The following is a 25615-nucleotide window of genomic DNA, read 5'->3' as shown; positions in this document are numbered from 1 at the left end:
CGATTACACTTCACTGTGACACTTCTTAACACTTCCCTGTGACACTTCTTAACACTTCCCTGTGACACTTCTTAACACAACAACAGCAGCAACGCAATTGACGTATTACTGACCGTCTGACCGTCGTGGTTTTTGACACTGATTCATAAAACATTTCAAAACAAGTGTCGGAGCTTCATGGGACTAAATGATTTTGTCTCGTTACTGAAAGAAGACTTCCATTATATCTCTCTCTTTGAATTTACGAGACACCTGATCAGCTGAAAATTATTCTATGTACATAATAAACCTTTACTCTTCCAATTATAAAGACTATTATCCCATATGAATCAGTTCACGCTAACGAACCCACATCACCGCTGGTCATGAACCTCTGATACAACACTACCAAACTTTGTCCTCATCAGTGTCTCAAAGTGTCCGTCAACTGTGAAGAAACTGAGAAATTGGTTCTTATTTTCTTTAACTTTATTTACAAATTGAATTAAACAAAAAACATAATGAGCTAAACCCCAACTATATTAAATCATCATATATCGATAACAAGTCACAAAAGAAAACTGATATTTCTGTACTTTTAAATCGACGCTTTCGGATACATCCACCAGGCAGGACTACCACCACCAAAACAACGCAATAAACAAACTATATAACATTATCCTTATACTCTTGAGTGCTGTACTAATGTGTTATACAGACTGTAGGTAAACTCACTAGGAGGAGACAATTTACGCTTATGTCAACAACTTGGTGTTTCATGTATACGTGTATTAGGAAGCACGACATAAGTGATATGGTAGACTTAACAAACTGTTTAAAGTCATTCAGTAAAATCGTGTAAATATAATGACAATATTTCAGTAAATTCCTGAAGTTCCTGAATATTATAGTAATTTCATTAAGTCCCTGAACAAAAAAATACTTACATGACATTACTGAAATTTCCAGGGATTTCTCGAAATTACTGGTTTCACAGTCTCACGTGCTGGCAGATAGTGTGTATGATAAAGATTAAAGACGTATTAAAGACTCTCAGAGAGCACGAACCCAAGATAAATATGTTAAAAAAGAAAACGATAAACTTGAGCAACAAATAACAGGTCCCCAGCAATCAATGCAGAAAGGATTGAAGAACTTAGACGGAATCATAGTTATATCAATGCTCTGAATAGTTCAGACTGATATTATGTCATTACGACAGGCCTAACACAAGACACACAAATCTCCATAACAAGAAAACAATAAAAGATAAACAAACGCAATGACAACCACATATTAATGAACCTGGAGAAGGAGGGAGAGTCAGACGAACGAGCAAATACGTGGTTGGGTTTGAAGCCGAAATGCACATCACATAGTATACAGCCAAGTCTACTCAACCTCGACCTGGCAATGCCCCGACGTCAAAGAGCTACTCAACAACCCTCAATATAAAGATCAACTATCGATCAGAAGAGACTAAGTAGAAGAGGAACAGGAAAATGGAGACGTCAATGTAATTTCCCAGCTCTCTCACTAACAGGGCAAGAGAACTAACCTAACCTAAACTAACCGATGTATTTAGCACAAAAGCGGACACAGAATAACCTGATACCACTGTCATTCACTAGTCCTTGGCTTGTGAAAAAGTGTCCAGGGTGACTTTTTAATTTATCAATCACCATTCAGAAAGAAAAGGGCCACAAGAGGTGATAATGTACTGCTGTATGTCAAGCAACACCTGACAGTAACCAGTAATGACGAACTAAGTGAGGTGGGATCATCCGAGTCTATTTGGTGTGATATAATAACTCAAAATAAACTCCAGCTGACAGTAAGATGTGTGCTGTAGGGTTGTTCTCAGCCCAACACGAAGGAGGGGACATAATTACAAGCTTGCCAAGTTATCATACACAACGAACATAAGATGATACTTCTTCACACAGAGGCTGACAGGTATATGGAAAGGTCTACCATCTGAAGCTGTGTAATCGAGAACAGTAATGGGCTTCAAGTTAGCTTAGTGTGTGTAAGTGTAGTCTTAAGCCTCACTCCATGCTTCACAATATTCACTTCTAAAGCTTCCTTTAGTTGAGTAATGCCTTGAGATTATCTTTACGTCTAATAGTAAATTGTTCTCTGGAGCTTTGTTAACCTCTATGGCGCGAGGACAACACCTGCCTAAGACACTGTGTCAAGACTTCCCCACTGCACAAAATGAAATATTTACCTCAGTGTCTGGTGTGCCACTGTAAAGTCATTCATTGTTTACCATACCATCTGATGCAGCAGGCAGGTAGGTGATGAACCAAAACTATCTTAACGACCTTAGGTTACTGTACTTCCATTTAGATTGACTGAATTTTTCTTTTCTTTTTTAGCCTCATCTCATTAAAAAAAAAGTTTCAAATCTAAATAGCAAAGTAAAATATAACAAAGGTTATGGACGAATACATATACTATACATGATTATTGAATGATATTTAATTGTGTTTCGGAAGAATCTGTACAAATAAAATACAGGTACATAAATTTTATTTTTTATTGTCAATTTGTTCAAGTTTGATAAACATTACAGAGATACTGGACAGGTTTGTGGTTGAAGTTCACCTGAGAATATAGCCATACTATAAGCAATTTGCCATATTAAACTATTCTTTATAGGTTATAAACATAAAACGTGATGCCACTAGTTTTCTGTTTTAACAATATCAGTCGTTACCCTAATACGTGGCACCTGCGCTGTACCTGGTGCGTTACCGAGTGTGTTTGTATTTTTAGCTCTCGTGTTTCCCTGTTGTGAATAGTGAGTACACTTGAGGCGCGAACACCGTCCAAACAACAGTGACACAGAGAGGCTCCCGCTGGTTCCTTCCTCTTGCTGTTTACGGTAACGCTATTTATTTTTATCACTGAACTATTCCTTAACTTACATCATCAGGGAAAATAGACGGCATTATACTGTAGGTGTAAGGTTAACGTCTCGTGAAAGTGAACCTTTTATCTTCTAGTTGCTAGCAGAGTAACATTAACATAAACGTTACTGAGAGTTAAAGAGGCTAACATGTCTTCTCCATTCATTTCCATATGACTTGTGTGGGGTCGTGTTGGACCAAAAATTTAACATTGTAATTTTGATTTTCTTTTACGCAAGTATAAAAGGCAAAGAATAAATAAAATAGAAGTTTATATATATTGCTTTGGGGGGCTGTGATGAAGTGTGTACCAAGTTCTATGTAAAGTAATTGATAAAGTTGGGAAAGATTAGACCAAAAGCACCAGATTTTGCATTTTGGGTGAACTTTGACCCCTGTTTAGTTGTCAACGATGAAAGAGATGCATATCTATCTTTAACTGTTAAGAGTCCTTCGTGAAATCTTTGTAATGGGCCAGGCAGCTAAAATTTTCGTAAATTTTCGTCAATTTTCGTAGTCTCTGAGGAGGATAACTGTGTGGAGCCTATAACTAGGTCAACTTTCATAAGAATTGGTTTAAATATGACTTTACAGCCACTTAGAATATTAATTTTTAATTGTTTGATTCTAACACCGTAAAATCTTTAAAATTACAAAAAAAACACACTAATTAAAGTTGTCTAGGTGTATTGGTTCAAGACACATACGTGACAAGTTAATATCAATTAGCCGATAACTGAAGGAGTGAAGATTAAGTGTTAATAATTTGCCAGAAACAAGTAACAATATCAATACAACTCCATTCATTATGGTAGATTTTCAATATCGATAAAGTTATGCAAGAACAAAAATTTACAAATATACAGTAATTATAATTCTTAATCAATAAAATTAACTTCAGGGAGTAACAAGTAACACAATGAGTTAAATACTCTAGAAGATCAACAGTCATATGCTTATTAAACAAAGATAATGGTTAATATATTGTAACACCATTGAAAGAGGTTAAGTATTTCCTGTGTGTATCTCTTCATGCAGGGGGGCGATAGTGACGGTAATGATGGCTGGCAGACGTTTGGTGCCTCTGGTTGTATTACATCTCTTCTTCAGCTTCTATGTACAGGTGCGTAGTGTCTCGTGTAGTGAGGATAGTGAGGAGTGACTGTCCATACAGGTACAGGGAGAGAAAGGCATCTGTTCACGATACACAACTACAGTTTTGAAGGTTAAGAGGTGATATTTTACATGGGAGATACTCACGTGTCCCAGAAGTGTCCTGAGAGCTCAATTTCGGAGGGCTTGACCACGAAAACTGCAGATCCCCCCCCCCCTTAAGATCCTATAGGAACCCCTACATTAAAAATAGCTTTAACTGGGTGTGAGGACGACTATAACCTAGAAGTTAAAGTGTATGAGCTCCCTAACATAGAAAGTGGACACGTGATGCAGTTATTGTTTTACATGTGCATTTAACTTGGAGTGAAAATATCGATGTAGACATATTGTAGAAGATAAGTGAAGTGGATTTCTCGTCTATATTGTAGTGGATGTAATTTAGGTAGTGTAGTTAAAAATGTATTGGATGTATCGTAGATAGTGTATGGGATATAGTATGGAGTGTGTATGAAACTGCCTGTCGTAACGCAATCTTATTAGTATCTTTCTAGGGAGGCAAATTTTCACCGATAAATTTTTCGTCTCCAGAACTAAGTTTGAGAGTCCTCATAAAAGCTGGTCGGATTGTTTAGTAACATGAGTTGTAGTCAAGCTACAGGACCCGGTCTGTCGTCCCAATTCCCTCTTTATAGAACATCCAAGAGAGACGTAACGATTGGGCTTGCAGTAGAAATATTTTGCCACAGTACTTACGTGCCATTCATTATCCACCAGGGATGGTTCTGTGTAAAGAAACAGTAAATTAAAACTTAAACAAAGACACGAGCTGTTACGGGTCTGTAATATCAACCAGGCGAGTTTATACAAAACTCACTCTGGATCACAAAACACCAGGTATTACCAAAAGCTATGAACAAATTGTCAAGGGTTCTTTTCCATGACTGTCTCTCGACTATCGAAAGAAGGTCTTGACAGTTCGGTTGACGGCAAGACACTGGGGAGGGATTACGAGTCTCTCACATTATGATAATGTGAGGTCCTTCAAACGACTGTAAACTTAAGGCTCCACCTCAGCTTTTGCAATTATCTAAGACAACTAACAAATTCACACAACTTCAAGCGGGTGCGTAAGGTGGAATGCGTGTATCGCTTGCGATTAAACATGTCCAAACCTAACCTAACCACACCTAGAAACTAGCTGGTGCTTGGCAGTGTTACAAATAAGTTACATAGGTTATTCTCACCGTCCATAACCAATGGAGAAGAATCAAAACCCCTGGACATATCCCCACATACCTGGTCGTAGGGCACATGTGTGGTAATGATCTACGAATATATATACGGACTGACTGGCGGGAGCGCGAAACAAAAACACAACCGGTACTGTGGTATCATCTGGTATCATTTGATAATTATAAATAGATTGAAAACGGATAATAATGTTTTAAAAATTTCCAGGGAGAAGAAACGAAGATTTATGGATTCGTACCGGCAAACCCACAATCACTTAAACATGAAGTGTTTCAAGGTGACATGGTGTTAACAGATAGACAGATGGCTTCAGTTCTAGAGAAGGCCATCGACGACCTCTCTAAGCGTTGGCCTGAAGTTGCAGGGTTTCCATACGTCCCTTATGTGTTTGGTGACAGTGAGTACATTGAGAAGATACCACGATTTATTTATTCTAAGTTATATTTATACATAGGCTTAAATCCTTTATCAGTCTTCATTCTATTTATTAAATGATGTTCTCGCTTACTCCTGCTTTAGTTTGTAGTTTCTTTTCTCTTTATTATCATCTCTTTCCATCTACTTCCCTCTTTTCATGACTGTCTATGTTTGACAAATTCACGGCTGGATGGGCACCTGAGCCACAGTACAGCTCAGGTTCGTTCAATGGTGTCCTTTATTGCGACTGATCATAGATGATAAACTGCCGCTGGCGCTCTGCTCTGGATAAAAGTTAATAGGGAGGCAAAAGATACTATTAAGTTTAATCATATATATATATATATATATATATATATATATATATATATATATATATATATATATATATATATATATATATATATATATATATATATATATATATATATATATATATATTTATTTATATATATAGTCCGTTAGATGAGGGTTTCACATCTACGGAACCCTCGATATAATGGACTTTCTTCTCTATATATTCTGTTAAATAGAGGTTTCGTTGTAACAGTATTTCACCATAACGACTGCAGATAATGTGGACAAGGCTGCTGTCATGGCCGGCATAGAACACTGGAAGGAATTCACTTGTATAAACTTCGAGGAGACAACCAACACTGACCAGCCGCATCTACGGTTCGTGAAGTTACAAGGATGCTATTCATTCGTTGGCTATTTATCTGATATGAATGGCCAAGATGTCTCTATTGGTGATGGGTGTGAAAGCGTAAGTAGTTCTAAGATTTGCCGAGGTGTCTAGGTATCAACTACACGTTAGTTAAGTTAAAGAACACTTTCTAATCGAACATCCACTCGTAACTTTGGCCACATGTATTCTAAGACCATTACATGCATACAGTCCACACTTTCGCTCTCACCACTGTAGGGCCCAGGTGAAAATTAGGGACAAGGTATATGAATATTTCATATATTTTTGCATGCCAATTTACATGTAATTTACTTTCCAATTCTCAAAGGGATGGAAACTTAGAATGAGATGAAATAGAAAATAAATTTTCATTATAATGATCTTCAAGTAAGATACATTACAGTACCCGTTAACTTCTCGTCATATATATACTGTATTATGGTGTATATGATCTATTCCCAAAAGTACAGTCCCCTTCACTAGTGCGTTTACAGGGGCTCATCAGGTTTTGTACAGAGTGGCAGCCTCGTGTTTGTTTACATTCAACAGAAAGAAATTAGCAATATTAAACATAATATGGCATCAAATTAAAATAATATTGATATAAAAACCTCAATGATAATCATTTGTGGAATGTTTATATGACTATTTCCTGAAAACGCACGAGTGAAGGGGACTGTACATCAATAAGTCAACATGGCTTTGTCTTTCCTCCTACATAAGAATACAGGATATCGTCTAGTAAATTTATATACTCTGGTCTCATTCTAAGGGAGGCAACAATTCGAGTCTTAGGAATGGAAACAAATCGTTGCATAATGAGTTTTACGGATCATAAATTGCCTTAATTAAGTGGCATTCTTCCAGTAATCTATAATGTCTTCTATAGAGGTTGGATCTATGCTTACCTTTTATCACACACGTTTACATTTTCCTCTCATCTCCATGATATAATAGAGAAACAGACTCAACACCAGGTCACTTTAGCATTAGCACTACAGGATTCACTATCATGTGCAGTACATCAAGCTATTAAAATGGGCACTAGCACAATACATATTCATTGGCTTAAATTACTAACATCTATAATTTTAGAATTCCATAATATCAGTCAAGCAAATGCAAAAGTTATATAGTCAGGGGGATAGTTATATAACTCAAATTGTTCGACCAGTTTGTAGGTGTTTTCTTCTCCTTGACAGCTTGGCATTGTGGCTCACGAGATTGGACACGCCTTGGGGTTATTTCACGAGCAGTCGCGTACTGACCGAGATGCTTACGTGCAAATTTTCCTGAATAATATTGTAAGTGCGTCTGCGTCCAACTTTGATTTAGAAGTGTCTGCGAACAGCTTTGGCGTTCCTTACGACTTAACCTCTGACATGCACTATGGAAGCAGGGTAAGTCAAATATTTCTGTATAATTTAATCACTGTGAATTTTTCAGTGCTGTATGACACACACACACACACGCCAGATAGTTATAACATCGTAAAATTCGTTCACAGGACTTCAGCAGAAACGGGCAAAAGACAATAGCCACCCTTGACCCATATGACCAAGAACTCATTGGTAACAGAAATGGTCTGACTCACATGGATAAAAAACTAGTCAACATTATTTATTCCTGCATCGGTGAGTGTTGTCACGAACTTTGCCTATTAATTAACATATACCAACATGGTGGAATTTAATCATTTTAATGGTAATGTTCTCAGGGTAGAATTTTGTTCTACAATGGAAAAAAACATTCAGGTTTTACCAAGTCTAATATTTTCATTTTTAAACAGCATTAAGTGACTTGAAAGGTAAATATCTATATATCACAGAATAATCAGAAGGATGACATAGACACATAAATCTTTTTGTTTCAATAATCATACAAATGGAGTCTCTGGAGAGTCAGATTAATAAGGTGGCTAGGTTAGGTTAGGTTAGGTTAAATTAGGTTAGGTTAGGTTAGGTTAGGTTAGGTTAGGTTAGGATAGGTTAGGTTAGGTTATTATTGTTATAGTAAGATCGCAAAACTAGGGATATCATAACATTTCTGAAATTTTCTGCAATTTCGTGTTTATTTTATCTTCCCGAGTAAACTAATGAATTTGTAGAGACTGCTAAGGATTTCTTCATGCCATTTAGGCCTTGACCAGTACACAGTTTGGCGTTTGGCAAACAATCATTAAACCCAAGAGTGTTTGTGTACATTAGTGGGTCTATTAGGGATGTCTTTCAGGTGACCTTTTCTTGGGTCAGTGTCACTATTCGTGGTTTGTTTGATGTCGAGTAGTGATGTTGTTACTGTCTTCAGCCAGAGTTGGCCTTGAGAGTGCGGTTTTCTATATATTGTGTTTTTTCTTGTATATCGTAAGTATTGTTCCTATAAAGATAAATGATAACGTAATTGTAAAGCCATGATGTGGTTTTCCAACAGATAAGTGGCTGGCAAATTGTCCAGGTAGCCCTACAGTAGACCCATGTCAAAACCATGGATACACTGGCAAAGACTGCACCTGCGTCTGTCCATCTGGAACAACTGGAGCGACTTGCGAAACGATCACCGGAGATTATTATGGTCAGCCTATGTTGAGATCTGGGCACCACATGAAATAACAACCTAACAACTAGACATAGAACTAATATTATGTGAACAATCTATTAGGTAGTGGCATGTCTCTCATTTACTACACCCGCAAGATAGTTCATTTGCATCAACCTTATTGCCTACAGTACTGTAGTTCAGGTAGACTGTCTTCTCTTTGGTAGAAATTTATACTCTTTTGTCCAGATATGGCAAGTAGATTCGGAAAGATTGACTTTATGGTAAGTTCCTAGGTGTTAAATTGTGCAAAAAAGAAATGCAGATGGCCCAGGCTGTTTATTATTATTATTATCAATATTATTATTATTATTATTATTATTATTATTATTATTATTATTATTATTATTATTATTATTATTATTATTATTATTATTATTATTATTATTATTATTATTATTATTATTATTATTATTATTATTATTATTATTATTATTATTATTATTATTATTATTATTATTATTATTATTATTATTATTATTATTATTATTATTATTATTATTATTATTATTATTATTATTATTATTATTATTATTATTATTATTATTATCATTATTATTATTTTTATTATTATTATCATTATTATTATTTTTATTATTATTATTATTATTATTATTATTATTATTATTATTGCTATTATTGGTAATAGTGCTAGTAGTAATAGTCGTAGTAGTATCATCATCAGTATATTCCTAATGCCTTGTCAGATTCGGCTCGCTCTAGTTGCAGTCAGCGTATCACCAGCACTGCCACTATACAAGTTGAAAGTCTCACAGCTTTTGTCTTGGGTGGTGAGTAAATAATTGTTCATTCAACTCGTTTGATTTATTTATTTTATCATGATTATTTTGCCATTTCCAAAATTTAATAATACTGCTACGCATAATCTACGAGACAGTGTATAGTATAATTATAAACTCTCTCTCTACTGCATGTACTGCATTATAACTACAACGCATTAATAACGAATTTATTCAACAGGTTTTCAGTGTTCGAAGGTGATCAATGCCCCACAGTGTATGTTGCCGAAAGTGACCTTTACGAATTTTATCATGCGTGAAAGAAGCGCAGGCAACTTTTACTGTAGTGAACCAACTGAAACGTGCTGCATTGAAGGACTCGAGATAATACTGGACACCTCACTTGATGGCACATGGTAATACACTTTACTACATGACACAATACTAGGAGTGTGTCGCCTCCTAAGTGTGATGTTGGGAGGCTTTGTGTGGCGACCTGTGGTGTGTGATGATCAGCAGGTTGAATGTATGGAAGTTTATTTATGCCATTTGCCTCTGTGGAAATTTGGAACGTCATTATATCCTTAGTTTTATAGTTATCTGGAGGAGGCTATAAGGCCCTTGTTGTTTATGTTATTCTGTACATGATATCAAAGTATATCTAAGGCCGTGTTATTTAATCTTTCACCTCTTAGTTTCTCATCTTCTCTCTGGTGATCTTGACAGTCAAAATATAAACAAAAAATAACAAAAACTCTCTGCCAGCAATGTGTTTCTATGTTACAATCTACCAACACGTGATTAGACCGCTCTGTTCTCTTGGTTAGGTATTGTGGATCAGAAATAACAGCTGGCCAGAGCTTCACCGCTACTGGCAGACGGATGGTACTCTACACCTTCCTTTTCAACCGTGGATTCTCATGGAGCGCCACAGTAGAGTTTGTGGATGATCCAGCCTGCATGTAAGTACTGTTTCTACTGTCTCTCGGGCTTGTAGGTTATTATATTATGATGAATTATGTAACACAAATCTAATGGTTTAAGCCAGTGTGTATAATTTGATGGCGTTAAAATCCTTTGAACTTGCATGATGAGATGTCATTAGTTCATATTGTGTATGTAATCTCCCTTAATTACAGGCATATCATTACAGGTACCAAAATAACTTAAAAATAATAGTTTGGTCTTTTGCTAATTTTGTTTTCTGAGAAATTTCCAATCCGGATTTCTTTTTTCAAGTCTCATCCTATTAAGGATCAATCCACTCAATATTGCACAGGAACACATCTTAATTTAGTGCCTAACCTAAGTAATGTCTAGTGTTAAGAGAATGACCAAAGTTTAACCTCTATCAGTCACCGACATATTGGTTAAGTTGGATCTTCAATAGAACTTTGCATAGTCAAAGTATATTGAAATTTCACGCAACTTCCCTTTAACTTATAGAAACATATGTTATGTCTTAACGTAAAGCTGCATAACCTTATTTTCTTCTCCTGTCTCAACAGTACCTCGACAACTACAACAACAACCACAACTACGACAACAACCACACCTTCAACAACTAAAACAACAACCACCACTACACCAACAACAACCACTACACCAGCAACCACAACTTTAACAACTACAACAACAACCACAACTACAACAACCACAACAACAACCACACCTCCAACAACTACAACAACAACCACAACAACAACCACAACAACGACATTAACCACAACTTCAACAACTACAACAACAACCACAACTACAACAACAACAACCATAACTTCAACAACTACAACAACAACCACAACTACAACAACAACAACCACAACTTCAACAACAACAACCACTACCACCACATCAACTACAACCACAACAACGACGACGACCACAATTTCCTGCGACTTTGATTTTATGTCGGAAAATACGTCGATTCTCAAATACAGTGATCGTGAGATACCCGTCTTTAACTTCATCTGCCCGCTGCCAACGTCAAGAGTGAGTCTATGCTTGTACGTTAATAGAATGACAACATAAGGCGGGTAGAGTGTGTGAGGGTGACGTTATAAAGAATGATGGTGCGTTAGGGTGAAGTTAGGGAGAGTGTAGGTGCGTTAGGGTGATGTTAGGGAGTGTGGGTGCGTTAGGGTGAAGTTAGGGAGAGTGTAGGTACGTTAGGGTGATGTTACATACAGTACAGTGTTACGTGTAAGAAAGGCGAGACATTTTTTGTTTAAGGAATGAGATGAAACTTATAATAATTTCAGGTCATGTAAAACGGAGAAAATCCTGTTGTTATTTATTTAAGGGTTTCCACATTTTTCTTCAGGTCAAACGGCAAGTCAGAGTGGGAAGAGAAGAGAACGAATCACCCTCATCCAGATCCAACGATGCAAAGTCGAAGAAATCCCAGACTCTAAATAGAAAACTCAAAGTTAAAGATGATAACGTTAATGCTAAAAGAAGGAACAGATCAAAAGTGAATACCAAGAAATCTGGTATGAGAAAATCGAAACTCAACTCGAAGAAATCGGACATGAGAAAATCGAAACTCAACTCCAAGAAATCGGACATGAGAAAATCGAAACTCAACTCCAAGAAATCTGAATTGAGGAAACTTAAAAACAAAACTAAATTGACCTCGAAGAAAAACAACTTCAATAAAACAGACAATAAACGACAAAATAACGGAGACAAAAAATTAAAAAAGGGAAATAGTGAAATTAATCAACACAAGAAGGATGATAAGAAACAGAAAGAAATATCCATGAAGACGAAGAAGGTGAAGAAAGTGAAGAAGAACTCTGTGGCTAAGAAGATGAAGGGAACAAGTATTGAGAGACCAGAGACAAGAAGCAAAGATCTCAAGAAGCAGGGAATTGAAGAACACAAGGAGGAGTCATCATCGTCTCAAAGAACAGTGTTAGCCTCGTCATATGGTAACAAAAAAGGACTCTACGGTAAGAAACGATAACGGTCCTCTTCACAATCTCGTTAGGCCCTAGTAGAAGTAGTAGTAGTAGTAATAGTAGTAGTAGTAGTAGTAGTAGTAGTTGTTGTAGCATTAGTAGTAGTAGTAGTTTCTTATCTCATTCAAGACACTATGTAAATAAGTAACTGTTTGTAAGAGTATTGGCCAATTTAGCAGACTTGGCTTACACACCTCGTTAGTCAAAATCCACACACACACACACACACACACACACACACACACACCCTAGCCTTACATGTGTTTGCTACTCCTCATTAGTAAGTATGTTTTCTTGGTAGTGTATCCATATAGCATTTGTCAATACTATTTCACCACTAAACTTTCCAACTCAGTATACAAGTCTCAATAAAAATCTCCTGACAAGATTCTCAAACCACGCTTCAGTAGCTTGGTTCAATTCATCTCCATCTACGGTAAGACTTCAGGTTTTGAGACAAATAAGATTTGCTTGGGGCCAGATGAGGACTGTAAGGAGAGGTTGTTGAACTGGTCGAAAACACAGTCAACAGAAGAAAACAATATGACACGGAATTTGGAGATTGGAGCATTAGCATAGGGTTGGAACACACCTAACGTCATCATTTCTTCAGGATTACATAGTACTGTCTTCGCATTAGGATAACACTTAACATCCACTGGTGATTGTTTGTTTGACTATAAGGTGACCAATCAGCTGAATTCCTTTCATATCTCAGAAGATCTAGACCATGAAGCAATAAATTGTAAACATTAGCGAAGTTAATTGAGGCAAACACACAAACGTATAACTTTATGTTCTGTTCTGTTCTTGAATTGTAAACCTTCTAACTGTCCCTCGTTAAGCGATTGATCTATTTCCCTTTTGTCTTTCTGTGTCTGGCCAGATATCAGCGACCTGTGCAACAGTAAGTACCAGCTGGACGACCCTGACGACCTCTTCTACTTCGGCTCGCCAGACCCACAGTCCAACCTTAAAAAGTGCAAGTTCACCGTCAAGGTAAACTAAAACGCTCCCGATCACCATATTACGGAAAGACGATGATATCCTTCTGTGTCTGTCTGTTTGTCTGTCTCTAAATATATACTTTATACTGTATAATGAAGAGTTGGTTGACAATAAACGCTGTTTTTGCTCTATTGCAGGCCCCAACAGGCGTGTACGGTAACCTCTTCGTTGACTGCCTCAACTTTAACCTCAACAAAAAAGGATGTAAAATGGAATCACTGCAACTCAAGGAGAAAGGAAGAAAAAGAAATAAGTGAGGTTCTTGATCAAGCTTACACCTACAACCAACACTCCTGACAGACTACATTAGATATGGATACACCGTGAAACATATAGCCAGACTTGAGTGTGAGAGATGTACCCAATACACCTAACCTAACCTAACCTAACCTAACATAACATAACCTATGGGGTAAACTATGTTATCTCGGCAAAAACTAAAAATCCCATTGATACTAAACTCGACACCAAATATTGAGATAATCATATTTAAAATTTAAGCATTGACCATAAACATTGACCATAAACAACGGCCATTGACCATAAACATTGACAATAAACAACGGCCATTGACCATAAACATTGACTCTAAAAATACCATAAATAACCATAAACATTGACCATAAACATTGACCATAAACATTGACCAAAAACATTGACCATAAACATTGACCATAAACATTGACCAAAAACATTGACCATAAACATTGACCATAAACAACGACCATAAACATTGACCATAAACAACGACCATAAACAACGACCATAGACGAACATTAACCAAGAATGTCTGTTGTTGCAGGAAGAAATACTGCAGTAACAAGTTTGATAACGCGTTCCTCGCTGAGAAAGAGGTGAAAGTTATATATACAAGGATACCATACCAGAGAAAGACTTGTTCTGGGGGATTTTTCTGCTACGTCGGTTTTATCGAAAGTAAGTGAGAGATGAGAAATGTAATAAGGAACTGTTCATAATTTTTTTTTTAAGAGTTCAAGTGTCTGAGGAAATAAAATGACGTGGGAATGATATTTATTCTAATATGTAGTCAGAATTCTGATGGTGTCCCTGTTTGATTAAGTTAGGTTAGGGTAGGTTAGGGTAGGTTAAGTTAGGTTAGGTTTAAGTTAGGTTAAGATATCCCCGTCTCTAAATATCTTACGTGTGTTGCTTTCTCCTGCCAGAGACTCCGGAATATGGGAAGCAGGAAGGTAAGAGTGAGTCCATCGTAGCTCCACTGCCCAAGCAAATCTATGCTCCAGACCCCTTTGCTCACGGTGAGAAGTTGGATTTGCATCACATCTAACTCGTGTGCATGCTGATACATCTAAACGTATCAGTGTTAGCCCCCAAGCTTTGTGTTTCTCAGAGTGTTGTTGGATACATGTACCAGTGAACTAGATTCTAATATACTTCGATAGGTTATGTCTTAGTGACTTATGAACTAAACTCGCAGTAAGAGAGGCAGAGACGCAACACAACGCAACGCAATGCAACACAATACAACACCACGTAGAACTAAGGCCTGAAATAACTAGGGTGATACTAGACCAGACATAATGATTTACAATACGATACTTAAGATTCTGTAGAGATTTCGATTAAAACATAAGTTCACAAGCGATACCTCCATATAACGGACTGAAATCTCCATATATAAAGGTAGATGAGGATTTCTCAGCTAACGGATCCTCTATATAACGAATTTTCTTATCTATATAGTTCATTAGATGGAGGCGTAATATCTAACGGACCCTCTATATAACGGACTTTCTTATCAACATAGTCCGTTAAATAGAGAGTCCACTGTATGGGTTACTGGTGATTTGCAGACATATGTGGTGAGGTGTGGCTGAAGCCGGGAGAAACGCTGGTGTTTGCTTCCTCAAATAACGCTTGGAAGGCTTCCTGTTCCATCAAGTTTAATGTAAGTCATATAACCTCCATCTTTAAGGCATTATTCTGATGAACTTAGTTAATATTATTTTCCGTCTAGTAAATTAAAAGTTTACCCAAAACATAAATAAAAATATCCAAGTAATAATAATATTTACACTACAACTACATAATAATAATAATAATAATAATAATAATCTTCAATACTCAACTGCATTAGAAATATTATTGATATGAACTGTATAAATCTATTATATAAAAAAGATAACAAACATGACAAGTGGTGATATGTTACAGGCTCCTGAGAACTGGGTGTTGACGCTCTCCTGCCCACACTTCAGTCTCTCCAAGCTAGGCTGCAAGACGGAATCCCTCAAGTACACCGAGATCGTCGCCGGCAAGAAGATTAAGTCAGTTATTTTTCTGTGTTAATCCTCATCTCTTTATTTAATTATATTTTGATATTTTACTTTTCTAAATACATAAGAAACAAGGGTTAATTGATTCATTAATAGCATTGTAATACAGTATGCAGTAACCTTTTTTTCTATATTTTCAATTTCTTTCCGTTCTTTTTTTTTTGCCCCCCAGGCTCCGTTGTGGGTCGTTTGACCTGTGCCCGGGTGGGCTAATTCCATAAAAAAAAAATTACAACTCTTGCTCACTTAATATTATATTTAGTTTTACATAATTTACTCTCAGGTGTAATTTCAACATCTCTTTGCTTCTTCAGTTCGCCTTACTTTCTTATTCCACACACACACACACACACACACACACACACACACACACACACACTGATACGTAAAGCAAATAAAAAAGTAATGGCATATCTAAATGTCCAGACACGTGTCTCCACAAATAATAATAATAATAATAATAATAATAATAATAATAATAATTATAATAATAATAATAATAATAATAATAATAATAATAATAATAATAATAATAATAATAATAATACTAATGATACTAATGATACTACTACTACTAATAATAATAATAATAATAATACAGTAAAATCATCATAGACAGTTTACATTTAGTTTGGTATGTACAGTATATAAACTATGTAGGTATACAGTTAGGTGGTAGGTAGTAGGCAGCTACCAAACAGGGAGGTACTACCGCCTGGGAAGATATTGGAAGCATAATGTGTTGTCTAATGGTAGACCTTGCTGCCATAAGGCATCACGAAAATTGTGACCAATTCCCAGGCTGCTGATCTGACCTTCTGCCTCATTTACACACAATTGCAGATCTAAATTGTTTCTCATACTATTGACAACACAACATACATATATTGTTTCTTATTTTTTATCTTTTTTTATAATTTTTGTATTTCTTTATTATTATTATTATTATTATTATTATTATTATTATTATTGTTATTATTATTATTATTATTATTATTATTATTATTATTATTATTATTATTATTATTATTATTATTATTATTATTATTATTATTATTATTATTATTATTATTATTATTATTTCAGTGTTATTATTATTATTATCATTATTATTTTTTTATTATTTTTTTTTACTTTTGATTAAAAAATTTATTTACTATGAATTATTATTATTGTTATTATTATTATTACATTTTCGCCCCCCAGGCCCCGATGTTGGTCAGTGACCTGTTTCCCGGTGGGCTAAGCCCCGCAAAAAAAGAAGAAAAAAAAAAAAAGTTTAATACCTGCAACTGTGTAAACAACAAAGATATATAGTGTACATAGACTGTGAAGGTTCAGTATACAGCTTCCAATGTTAATGTACCTAGACACTGCAAGTTACAACAATAGTAAACAGTACGCCAACCTGATTAAGAATTATCGACAAAGCCTTCAGATTTTTTTCAATGTTTCTTTTTTTTTGCTTAGGTTTGTCAAGTTATATGTAAGGGAATAAAAGTTAAATTTCCTTGAAAAATATAACAAGCATTCTTTTTTTTAAGATTTATAGGAATGTTATCTACGCAGATCTTAAGCTAAAAATGCTGGTCCTCCCTATAACAAGTATTACATTGCGCTTGCACTATCTGTTAGACTACGGACACCGAGTCGCTTATAATAGTATCATGGTATCATAAAGTTGTGTTCATTCCTGCCAGTTGAGACGTTTCTAAACAATTATATTCCGGTTTTTATTTGTTTTCATTAATGAGCTTTACACCTTTTCAGAGTGAGATCTATATCGTTCTTCCTAACATAAACAGAATATTGCGTGAGGTACCCCTGCCAAGCTCTCAAACACTTTCTTTGCAGTGACAGTTTTCGTTGAAATATAATGTCATCACCAAGGCAGGAACATCAGCTGTGTGCTAATTACGTTATAACCACACAGGGGGAAGCACTGTGAGAGAGACGCCCCACAATATACATCTCAGACCAACATGTTGTTACTAAAGTATAGACGAAAGGAGCTGCTGAAGACCAGGTGTTCACAAGGGTTCGTCTGCCAAGTAACTGTAGAGTCAGGTAAAATATAGGCCTACAAACATGTCCTTTGTACACGTGGATATAAACAATGCTTATATCATGTTTTATAATGTATATATTAATACGTATACATATACACTATATTCTAGATGACGTAAACTAAGGATTACACACATTACCAAAATGGCTAAGATACATTATCTTCACTGTACGACTACTCAACTGCAGCTTCCTAGGCCGACCCTTAGTAGTGTTTATTCTGAACGTTTGTCTACAAAAGACCAGTAACAAAATCTAGACACTAAATCAAAATGAGGATTTTTAGGGGTTTCGTTTAATTTCATTTCATATCGTTTATTATTGTATTACGAAACAGTAAAGATGGTTCCTTATGTATTAACAATGTAAGAAAAACTGGTTTCTGATTAAAACTGACTGTAGATGGATGTCACAAAAATAATATATTGAAAGGTATTCAACTTTGCTTACAATCTTCCAGTACACATCTCAAAGTAAGACTCTTTAGTAACAAACTATTTCCTTAGGACAATAATTCCTCAGTAAAAGTAAATATCAATTTTTGGCTTCATGGCTTCAAGTTACATTAATCTACCTTACAGTGCCGAATAAATTTTATGTAAAAATTTTAGTTTTAGGTAATTTTTTCTTGAGAATATTGCAGATAAAATGACCAGTACTAAGATTAAGCTCAACACTTATACTAAGCCTGGTAAAACGCATGACCAACATCCCGGCATTAAGCAGTGTCATGGGCGAGGTAATACGGTAGAAACACATCAACACATCACCCTACCATGAATCAACCTCACCATTAACTCACCATACAACAAGAGTTTAGAGGCTGACTGCCAATTGATTTATTTTATATAACAAAATGACTTTTGTGGAAAATGGTACTGTGACATCAGACTATTTAAGTACGTCACTATGTCATACCACAACTACAACAACTATATAATGGTCTATTTAATGGATGTATTCACTCTTTACTGGCGCAATGACATCATCTCTACCACTACCCCAGGTCTGGATCCTCGACCGTTGTGTCGTAAGTCTCGTACTGTTTCCAGAGTAGACTGTGATATACTTCTGCAATAACCTAACATCGGAACTTTCAATATTCATCTACCAGTAACTTTCTTTATGAATAAAACTGTAAATAGTTTATATTTGCACTGACATTTATCGTGTCAAATATATCACCTCTTATCAATAATACTTGTCACATGACTGCCTCAGTGCCAGGAAACTGTATATTAATCATCGTTGTTATATTTTCCGGCAGCGTCGTGTGGTGTAGGTAAGGTAACTCCACCCAATAGGATTGTTTCCGGTGAGGATGCTGACCAGGGGGAATACCCGTGGCTAGTTCAGATCTATATCACGGATATCGGTAACTTTTGTGGAGGCAGCCTTATCTCCAGCCATTGGATTATGACAGCTGCTCACTGCTTCTTCAGGTAAGTTGATATTGATATTGAAACAGTTTATTTAGCCAGAAGAACACAGTTACAGAGTCGTTAAAAATCATAACAGTAACATGGTTGAGCCAGCAGAGAGCCTGAGCTCTCTTGAAGGCACCTGATATATACTGTACATTTATCTCAAGTGTTAAAGTCACAAAAACTTAGGAAATTTCTAGAGAAGCAAAGCGGGACATCAAGAATCTAATGGTCAACGGCTCTACGGCTTAATATGACTGACACAATTTTAATTAGAGGTCATTTACTGACCTATATCTACAATTTAATTTCGTATGAAGGATACATCATACTCACTAATCATAGTCAATATCAGTGACGGTGAAAGTGTCTTCATGTATAGCGAAGGAAAATCAGCGTTGTGCAGAACACACAGACGTCGGCATAGGTAAACATGGAGTACAGCTGATTGTTGTACCTATTTTCAGGAATGGGACAATAGGAGGCACTTCCATCGAGGTGGCTCTTGGGGAACTGATGCTTGATCCACCAAAAACTTTTGGTATCAGTGAAATCGTCATCCACGAGGACTTCGATATCAATACTTTAGTAAGAATGATGCAATAGTTAGTCTGTTTCACTGGCACTGAATATCTATCTTCCAACAAACGTCTATTGGTGATTACTATATAATAAAGTTCACATGAATGTTTAATACAGAGCAATATTCAGTAAAGTATACATATCTTCCCTCTTCTTCATGTATACTTGTTATCTCTTTGTTCCCCTTTGATTAGCTTATCCTTGATCTTATCTCCCACTTTCAGACGAATGACATCACACTCATAAAGTTGGTTGATCCAGTCACCTTCACGCCCAACATCGCCCCCATCTGCCTCGCTACAGAGGAAGATATAATGCCGGGCGAGAACAACGCTATCGTGGTAGGCTGGGGTCTGCAAGGCTGTGGTAAGATATTTTGCGACTGATTCTTGTTACAACAAGTTGACTTATGACAGAAGGAATCGGATAACCCAACCTAACCCTATTTTGTATTTTTTTTTTTTTATTGGGCGCTCCCCTACATCATTGTGTAAGGTGAAGCGCAGAAGCGTTTACAGTTCCCAACAGGGAAGCATGCTAAGTTCATGCTTGCCTTTATGTCTCATAAGTTAAGGGCGTAGAAGCCTGAAGAGTCAGTGGTTTATGTCATCAAGTTATTGGAAGCTTCAACAACTTGTCCCTGAGCATGGACTAATGGGGGCTAGGAAGTAAGTCCAAACAACTTCCACCGGCCCTGGAATCGAACCCGTGACATCTCGCTTGCGAGGCAAGAACGGTACCGCTTCTACCACCGATCCCCCATTTTTGTATATTGCAATACACATATAATATCATTCTATAACTACTCGGGATTTCCTTTTTCATGATAAATGAAAAAACAACAACAAATACTTCCCTTCTCATCAGGTCTGCCACAAGCGAGCACCTTGAAGGAGGTATCAGTAGACTTGATAACCGATGACGTATGCAAGGATTTCTATGAGAGTAAACCTCAGCCAATCCCTATACTTCCCACCCACATTTGTTCTTCTGACCGAGATGAAGGCGATACTCCTCTTCTTGTAAGTATTTGAGTGGTTTAAAGAACTCGGGTAATCTTATATTTTCTGATCCTCCAGTTCAGATAATTAGCTAAGAGTATCCATGTGGAAGCTATTTAGACTAGAGACATTATCACTGCCTAGAGGAGGGCTGCCAGTGACTTGTGGACTGTCACCTTTAGAAATAGTAGTCAATGGCCGCTTGGGTTTCACTCCTCAAAAGAAATTTATCAACACCAGTAAAGAAAATATTTTGAGCATCTGAAAACTGAGATTATCAATGCCTTGTAATTATAAATTATTAATCTGCATTCTTCCTGATTAATTCAATTTCAAGAAATTATTATATAAAGTTGAAGGTAATGAATGGTACTGTTGAGTAATTAATAATGTCCAAATTTACATGCTCTTATTACGTGCTCTTACTTAAGTGCTCTTACTTTTCAAATAGATTTAGAAGGATGTGTTTCTCCTCGTTCAGTATGAGAAACAAAGGAGAGAGAAAGAGAGAGAGAGAGAGAGAGAGAGAGAGAGAGAGAGAGAGAGAGAGAGAGAGAGAGAGAGAGAGATAGAGAGAGATGAGAGAGATCCTAATGCTAATGAATAATTTTATTTCAATCTATTTCTGTGTTCGAAAATCTTGTGTGTTAAAGGGTGACAGTGGAGGCCCGATGATGCAACAACTACCCGACGGCCGGTGGGTAGCTGTCGGCATTGTCAGTTTCGGCTCTATCTGCGATTTTGGTGAGCCTGTTGTTTACACCCGCGTCCCAGCCTTCATCCCGTGGATCACCAAAACCATCGGAAAAGCCAAATGTTGTAAGTGGGCACAGCTGTTTCTACTTCATAAGTGTGAGTGACTGTGAGATGAAGATGACTGTTTTAGGGAACTGGTCTTGGTGCATAAATGAGTGACTGATATATTGATGTTGGACTCGGGTGGCTGCGGTATATAGATGATTGCGGTATATGGGTGGTGCGGTATATGGGTGGGTACAGTATATAAGTGACTGCGGTATATTGTTTGATAGACTACTTAGGTAGCGGTAAATTATGGGTGATTACTTTATATGGTTGAATGCGGTAGGCGGGTTACTGCGGTAGTTGGATGGTTGTGGTATAGGTAATGGTAGTTTTAGGTGGGTGGTAATAGTAGGTGGAGGGGGAGGGGAGAGCTGTGTTAAGGTGAGAATGCTGTGATTAGTGAATGATTACAGCAGGTACAGGTGAGAGTCGTGAAAGGATGAAAGTGTTACAAATACATGAGAGGGAAATTGAACCTGTTTCCGTCCTATTTCCATTTAATTGTCACCCAATAATAACACAGCTTCTCTGATACCCAATAATAACACCCTACTATTTGCACCACTGTAGAGTTAGCGTCAATAAAAAGATTATAGTTATATGCAAATTACTCATGAGCTTCAAATACCCATAGTTACTTTCCCATTGAGAATCAGACCCAATGTTCATGGGATGTTTTTAATTGGCTGTGACCTGAAAAACTCCAAAGGCACTGATATAAAGTCCTGGGACATCATGTAGAATAACACCTCTCACTTTGATGGCACTCTAGTCTTGAATGTCACTAGAGAGAGAGAGAGAGATTAATAACACACAATCAATCCTCAATGGCCAGTTCCCTTCACTTCCTCCTTACTTCCTTTACAATACAGATGAGCGGACCACCGATCATCTGTTTTTTGGTCGATGGCTATTTGATGGATGGCACTACACTATATTAGAACCCAAATCACACAACCCTAACTTTCCCCTTACAACTACCAAACCATCTCCATAATCTCCTTCACTAATTTCTTTCCTGTGTTCTCTTCCAGATTAAAGTTAATATCTCCCGGCCACACGTTATATCCTCCTCCCTGTTCCTATGGTTCCTGGCACAGTGCTGAGGGATAAGAAGACCTCAAGACGTTGCTCCAACATGGTCACTCTACCTGTCACCACGCTGAAGTATTTCTTCTTCAGTATATTATATTGAGCGATGATTTGGTTGATTTTCTTTAAGTTGTATGCTATTATTTGCTAATGCTTTGCACCCGCACATATGAACAAAATTGTTATTATTGTTATTATTATTATTATTATTATTAGTAGTATTATTATTATTATTATTATTATTATTATTATTATTATTATTATTATTGTTATTATTATTGTTATTGTTTGTCTATTCAATATTGTACCTATTTGAATATGGTAAAACAAAAATATTCTCTTTTTATCCTCAATATTATATAGAACGTATTTATTTAAGGCACCATTATTGGCCAAGACTAAGCATACAGAGGCTATTACATTGCTCGGCCACTACCCACCGAGTTCCACATGATGTTGTATCAACATAAATGAACCCTTGTATCTTAACTTTTATATAATGAATGTGTGCTCTACCTAAGCTGACAAATCTACTACGTTTATGTTGCTGGTGGTTGAGATTCAGGGGGACTTGCCTTCAGCGCCTTTCTAAGGTGTGCAGTGAGCACGACAAAGAACTAGTACATTGGTATCCCAAAGTTATAATTACCTGAGAGCATGAAATTGACGGGATGGCAAAGTTCGTTTGCCCAATGTCAAAAGAGTGTCTTTGCTTCCATTCGGAATACTTCCATTTGCCAAACATTAAACTTATTAATAGAAAGCATTAGAATATTTATTATTTTTGGATGATGCTTAAGCTTAGCTACTATTAGAGAATAGGAGTTAAATGAGGATCTGTTTTGGCTATCTGCAAATTTTCAAGGAAGTTATTAACTGCCGGTGATAAATATTCATGCATTTTCATAACTTGGCTTCATGCTCAGCAGTAATAGTATCAAATACAGCTTGTGTTTGGTTAGTTTTGATATTCTTGGGTGCAGTTTATCAATGTAATTATTGTGTTATTTCCGACAAGCATTTGGCACGCCAGGTTGAATCTTGTTGGAGGCATATTGTGGTGTTGAGTGAGTATTGTGTCTCGTAGACTATCGGGTACCATAATTTGCGTGACAATAACCTGCACTTCCAGTTAAGTGGTGCAATATTTATTATATAAGCTCAAAACTGTTTTAATGAAAGAGGTAACGAAGCCTTCCATGCAATGTACTTTATTAACTATAAGTCTGAAAATCTCTAAGATTTAACGCTTGGTCCACTCTACTTATAGGACAGCATAAATTACGCTATGTTCAGCTCTTGCTTGTTGCAGAGTGAATGTTGAAGCGTAATCTAATTTTTTGCTGTTCACGTCTGGTGTGTGATTCAAATTACACGGCATTTTAGCTAAAGTGTGCTTCTGGGCTAATGCCATTGTGCTTGGTTTTAGCTTAGCATTCACACAAGAATTAAGCAAAGAATAAAAGTTAAGTACTGTATGGTAGGTATTATTATTATTCATTGGAGTTCGTCGACGTGAAAGACCTTCCACGCTTGAAATATGCCTTGGCTGCATCGCTGTTTATTGGATGGTATTCTTACCTTGGTCGAGTGGTGAATTACGCTACCTTAATGCAAGTTCAAGTTAATATTTATTTAGTGGAAGTGTAATGGGCTCATGTAAATGCCACATCCTAATTTAATATCATAAAACTTATATTTATCTCTTTATTTAATGTGGTCACAAGGGATGTTTTAATATATAAATATCTATAACTCAAGAATTTTTTGTTGTCTCGCATGTCTAGAAATGAATGTGGGTTCCCGGGGAAGGCATAAATGTTATGGTAGTCAACAAATTGTTTAATTAAAGTCATTCACTATGATAGTGTAAAATTAATGACAATATTTCAGTAATTTCGTGAAGTTTCTGAGTGAAACAGGAATTTAAAAGATTATTCTCGGTTTGTTAAATATGTTAGTCTTCCATATCTACACTAGCTGGTGAGCTCAAGCTGCCTGACCTAACTACTGTACTGTACAGGGGTACACATCTGCACCCATATGTTTTATGTATAACCTCATATGTTTCTGTCTAACGGTGTACTGCTCTTAATATTAGGTATAATATTTTATCTCTCAACAACATTTTATATCTCACGGAACGTACAGAAGTAGAACTGGGACTGGCATGGGTGTTGTAAACTTCCCCTGGTTTTATCAGTGATAGACAACAATGAAAAGAAAATACAACTTCTGAGCTTATTGTGGAATCATATACAGGAATATGTAAATGTTGTCTTTCCACACCATAAACAATAGTCGTGTATATCACACTGTGACTTGCATATACAATAAGGGTCAACAACCTCTACACACCTTTGTACAAAATTTTCCTGACAGAACAACGTATGATTATGTGTGTGAAATAATAATACTTCAAACAAAATATGGGAAAATAATAATACTGATACCCTCAATAATAATAATAATAATAATAATAATAATAATAATACAGTAATTCTCTAAAACAACCTCATGTGGTGTAGTTACAATGAGTCGGCTGGCGAAGTTAATGGTGAACAGATAACAGTAATGTAGTGCAGCTTCTTCGACACAGGAACACATCACCAATAAACTGAGAGAGTGATCAAGAGGGAATGAGGAAGAGCTCCAATG

General features: G+C 36.4%; 2 protein-coding genes across 2 annotated transcripts; both read left to right on the top strand.

Moving 5' to 3' along the window:
* Window positions 1-2791: 2791 nt before the first annotated feature.
* Window positions 2792-11243, top strand: LOC121875047 (blastula protease 10-like; the record flags this gene model as incomplete). Its single annotated transcript, XM_042379395.1, has 11 exons — window positions 2792-2869; window positions 3933-4017; window positions 5469-5658; window positions 6251-6444; window positions 7569-7766; window positions 7874-8000; window positions 8797-8937; window positions 9669-9752; window positions 9943-10117; window positions 10529-10663; window positions 11210-11243. Coding segments are annotated over exons 2-11 (1344 nt in total), but the record flags the coding sequence as incomplete, so codon positions are not given.
* A 268-nt stretch (window positions 11244-11511) lies between these two features.
* Window positions 11512-23156, top strand: LOC121875056. The gene is made up of 16 exons (XM_042379404.1): window positions 11512-11693; window positions 12025-12655; window positions 13551-13663; window positions 13810-13925; window positions 14475-14608; window positions 14857-14949; window positions 15505-15599; window positions 15866-15978; window positions 17921-18054; window positions 19061-19084; window positions 19322-19496; window positions 19946-20066; window positions 20285-20426; window positions 20928-21082; window positions 21715-21880; window positions 22900-23156. Exons 1-16 carry the CDS (start codon window positions 11610-11612, stop codon window positions 22902-22904), a joined length of 2301 nt encoding a protein of 766 aa, XP_042235338.1. The 5' UTR covers window positions 11512-11609; the 3' UTR covers window positions 22905-23156.
* The last annotated feature ends 2459 nt before the right edge of the window (window positions 23157-25615 follow it).

The sequence above is a fragment of the Homarus americanus genome, unplaced genomic scaffold (genome assembly GCF_018991925.1).
Source record: "Homarus americanus isolate GMGI-L3 unplaced genomic scaffold, GMGI_Hamer_2.0 scaffold60615, whole genome shotgun sequence".
Lineage (NCBI taxonomy): Eukaryota > Metazoa > Arthropoda > Malacostraca > Decapoda > Nephropidae > Homarus > Homarus americanus.
This window is presented reverse-complemented; position numbering and strand designations above follow the sequence as displayed.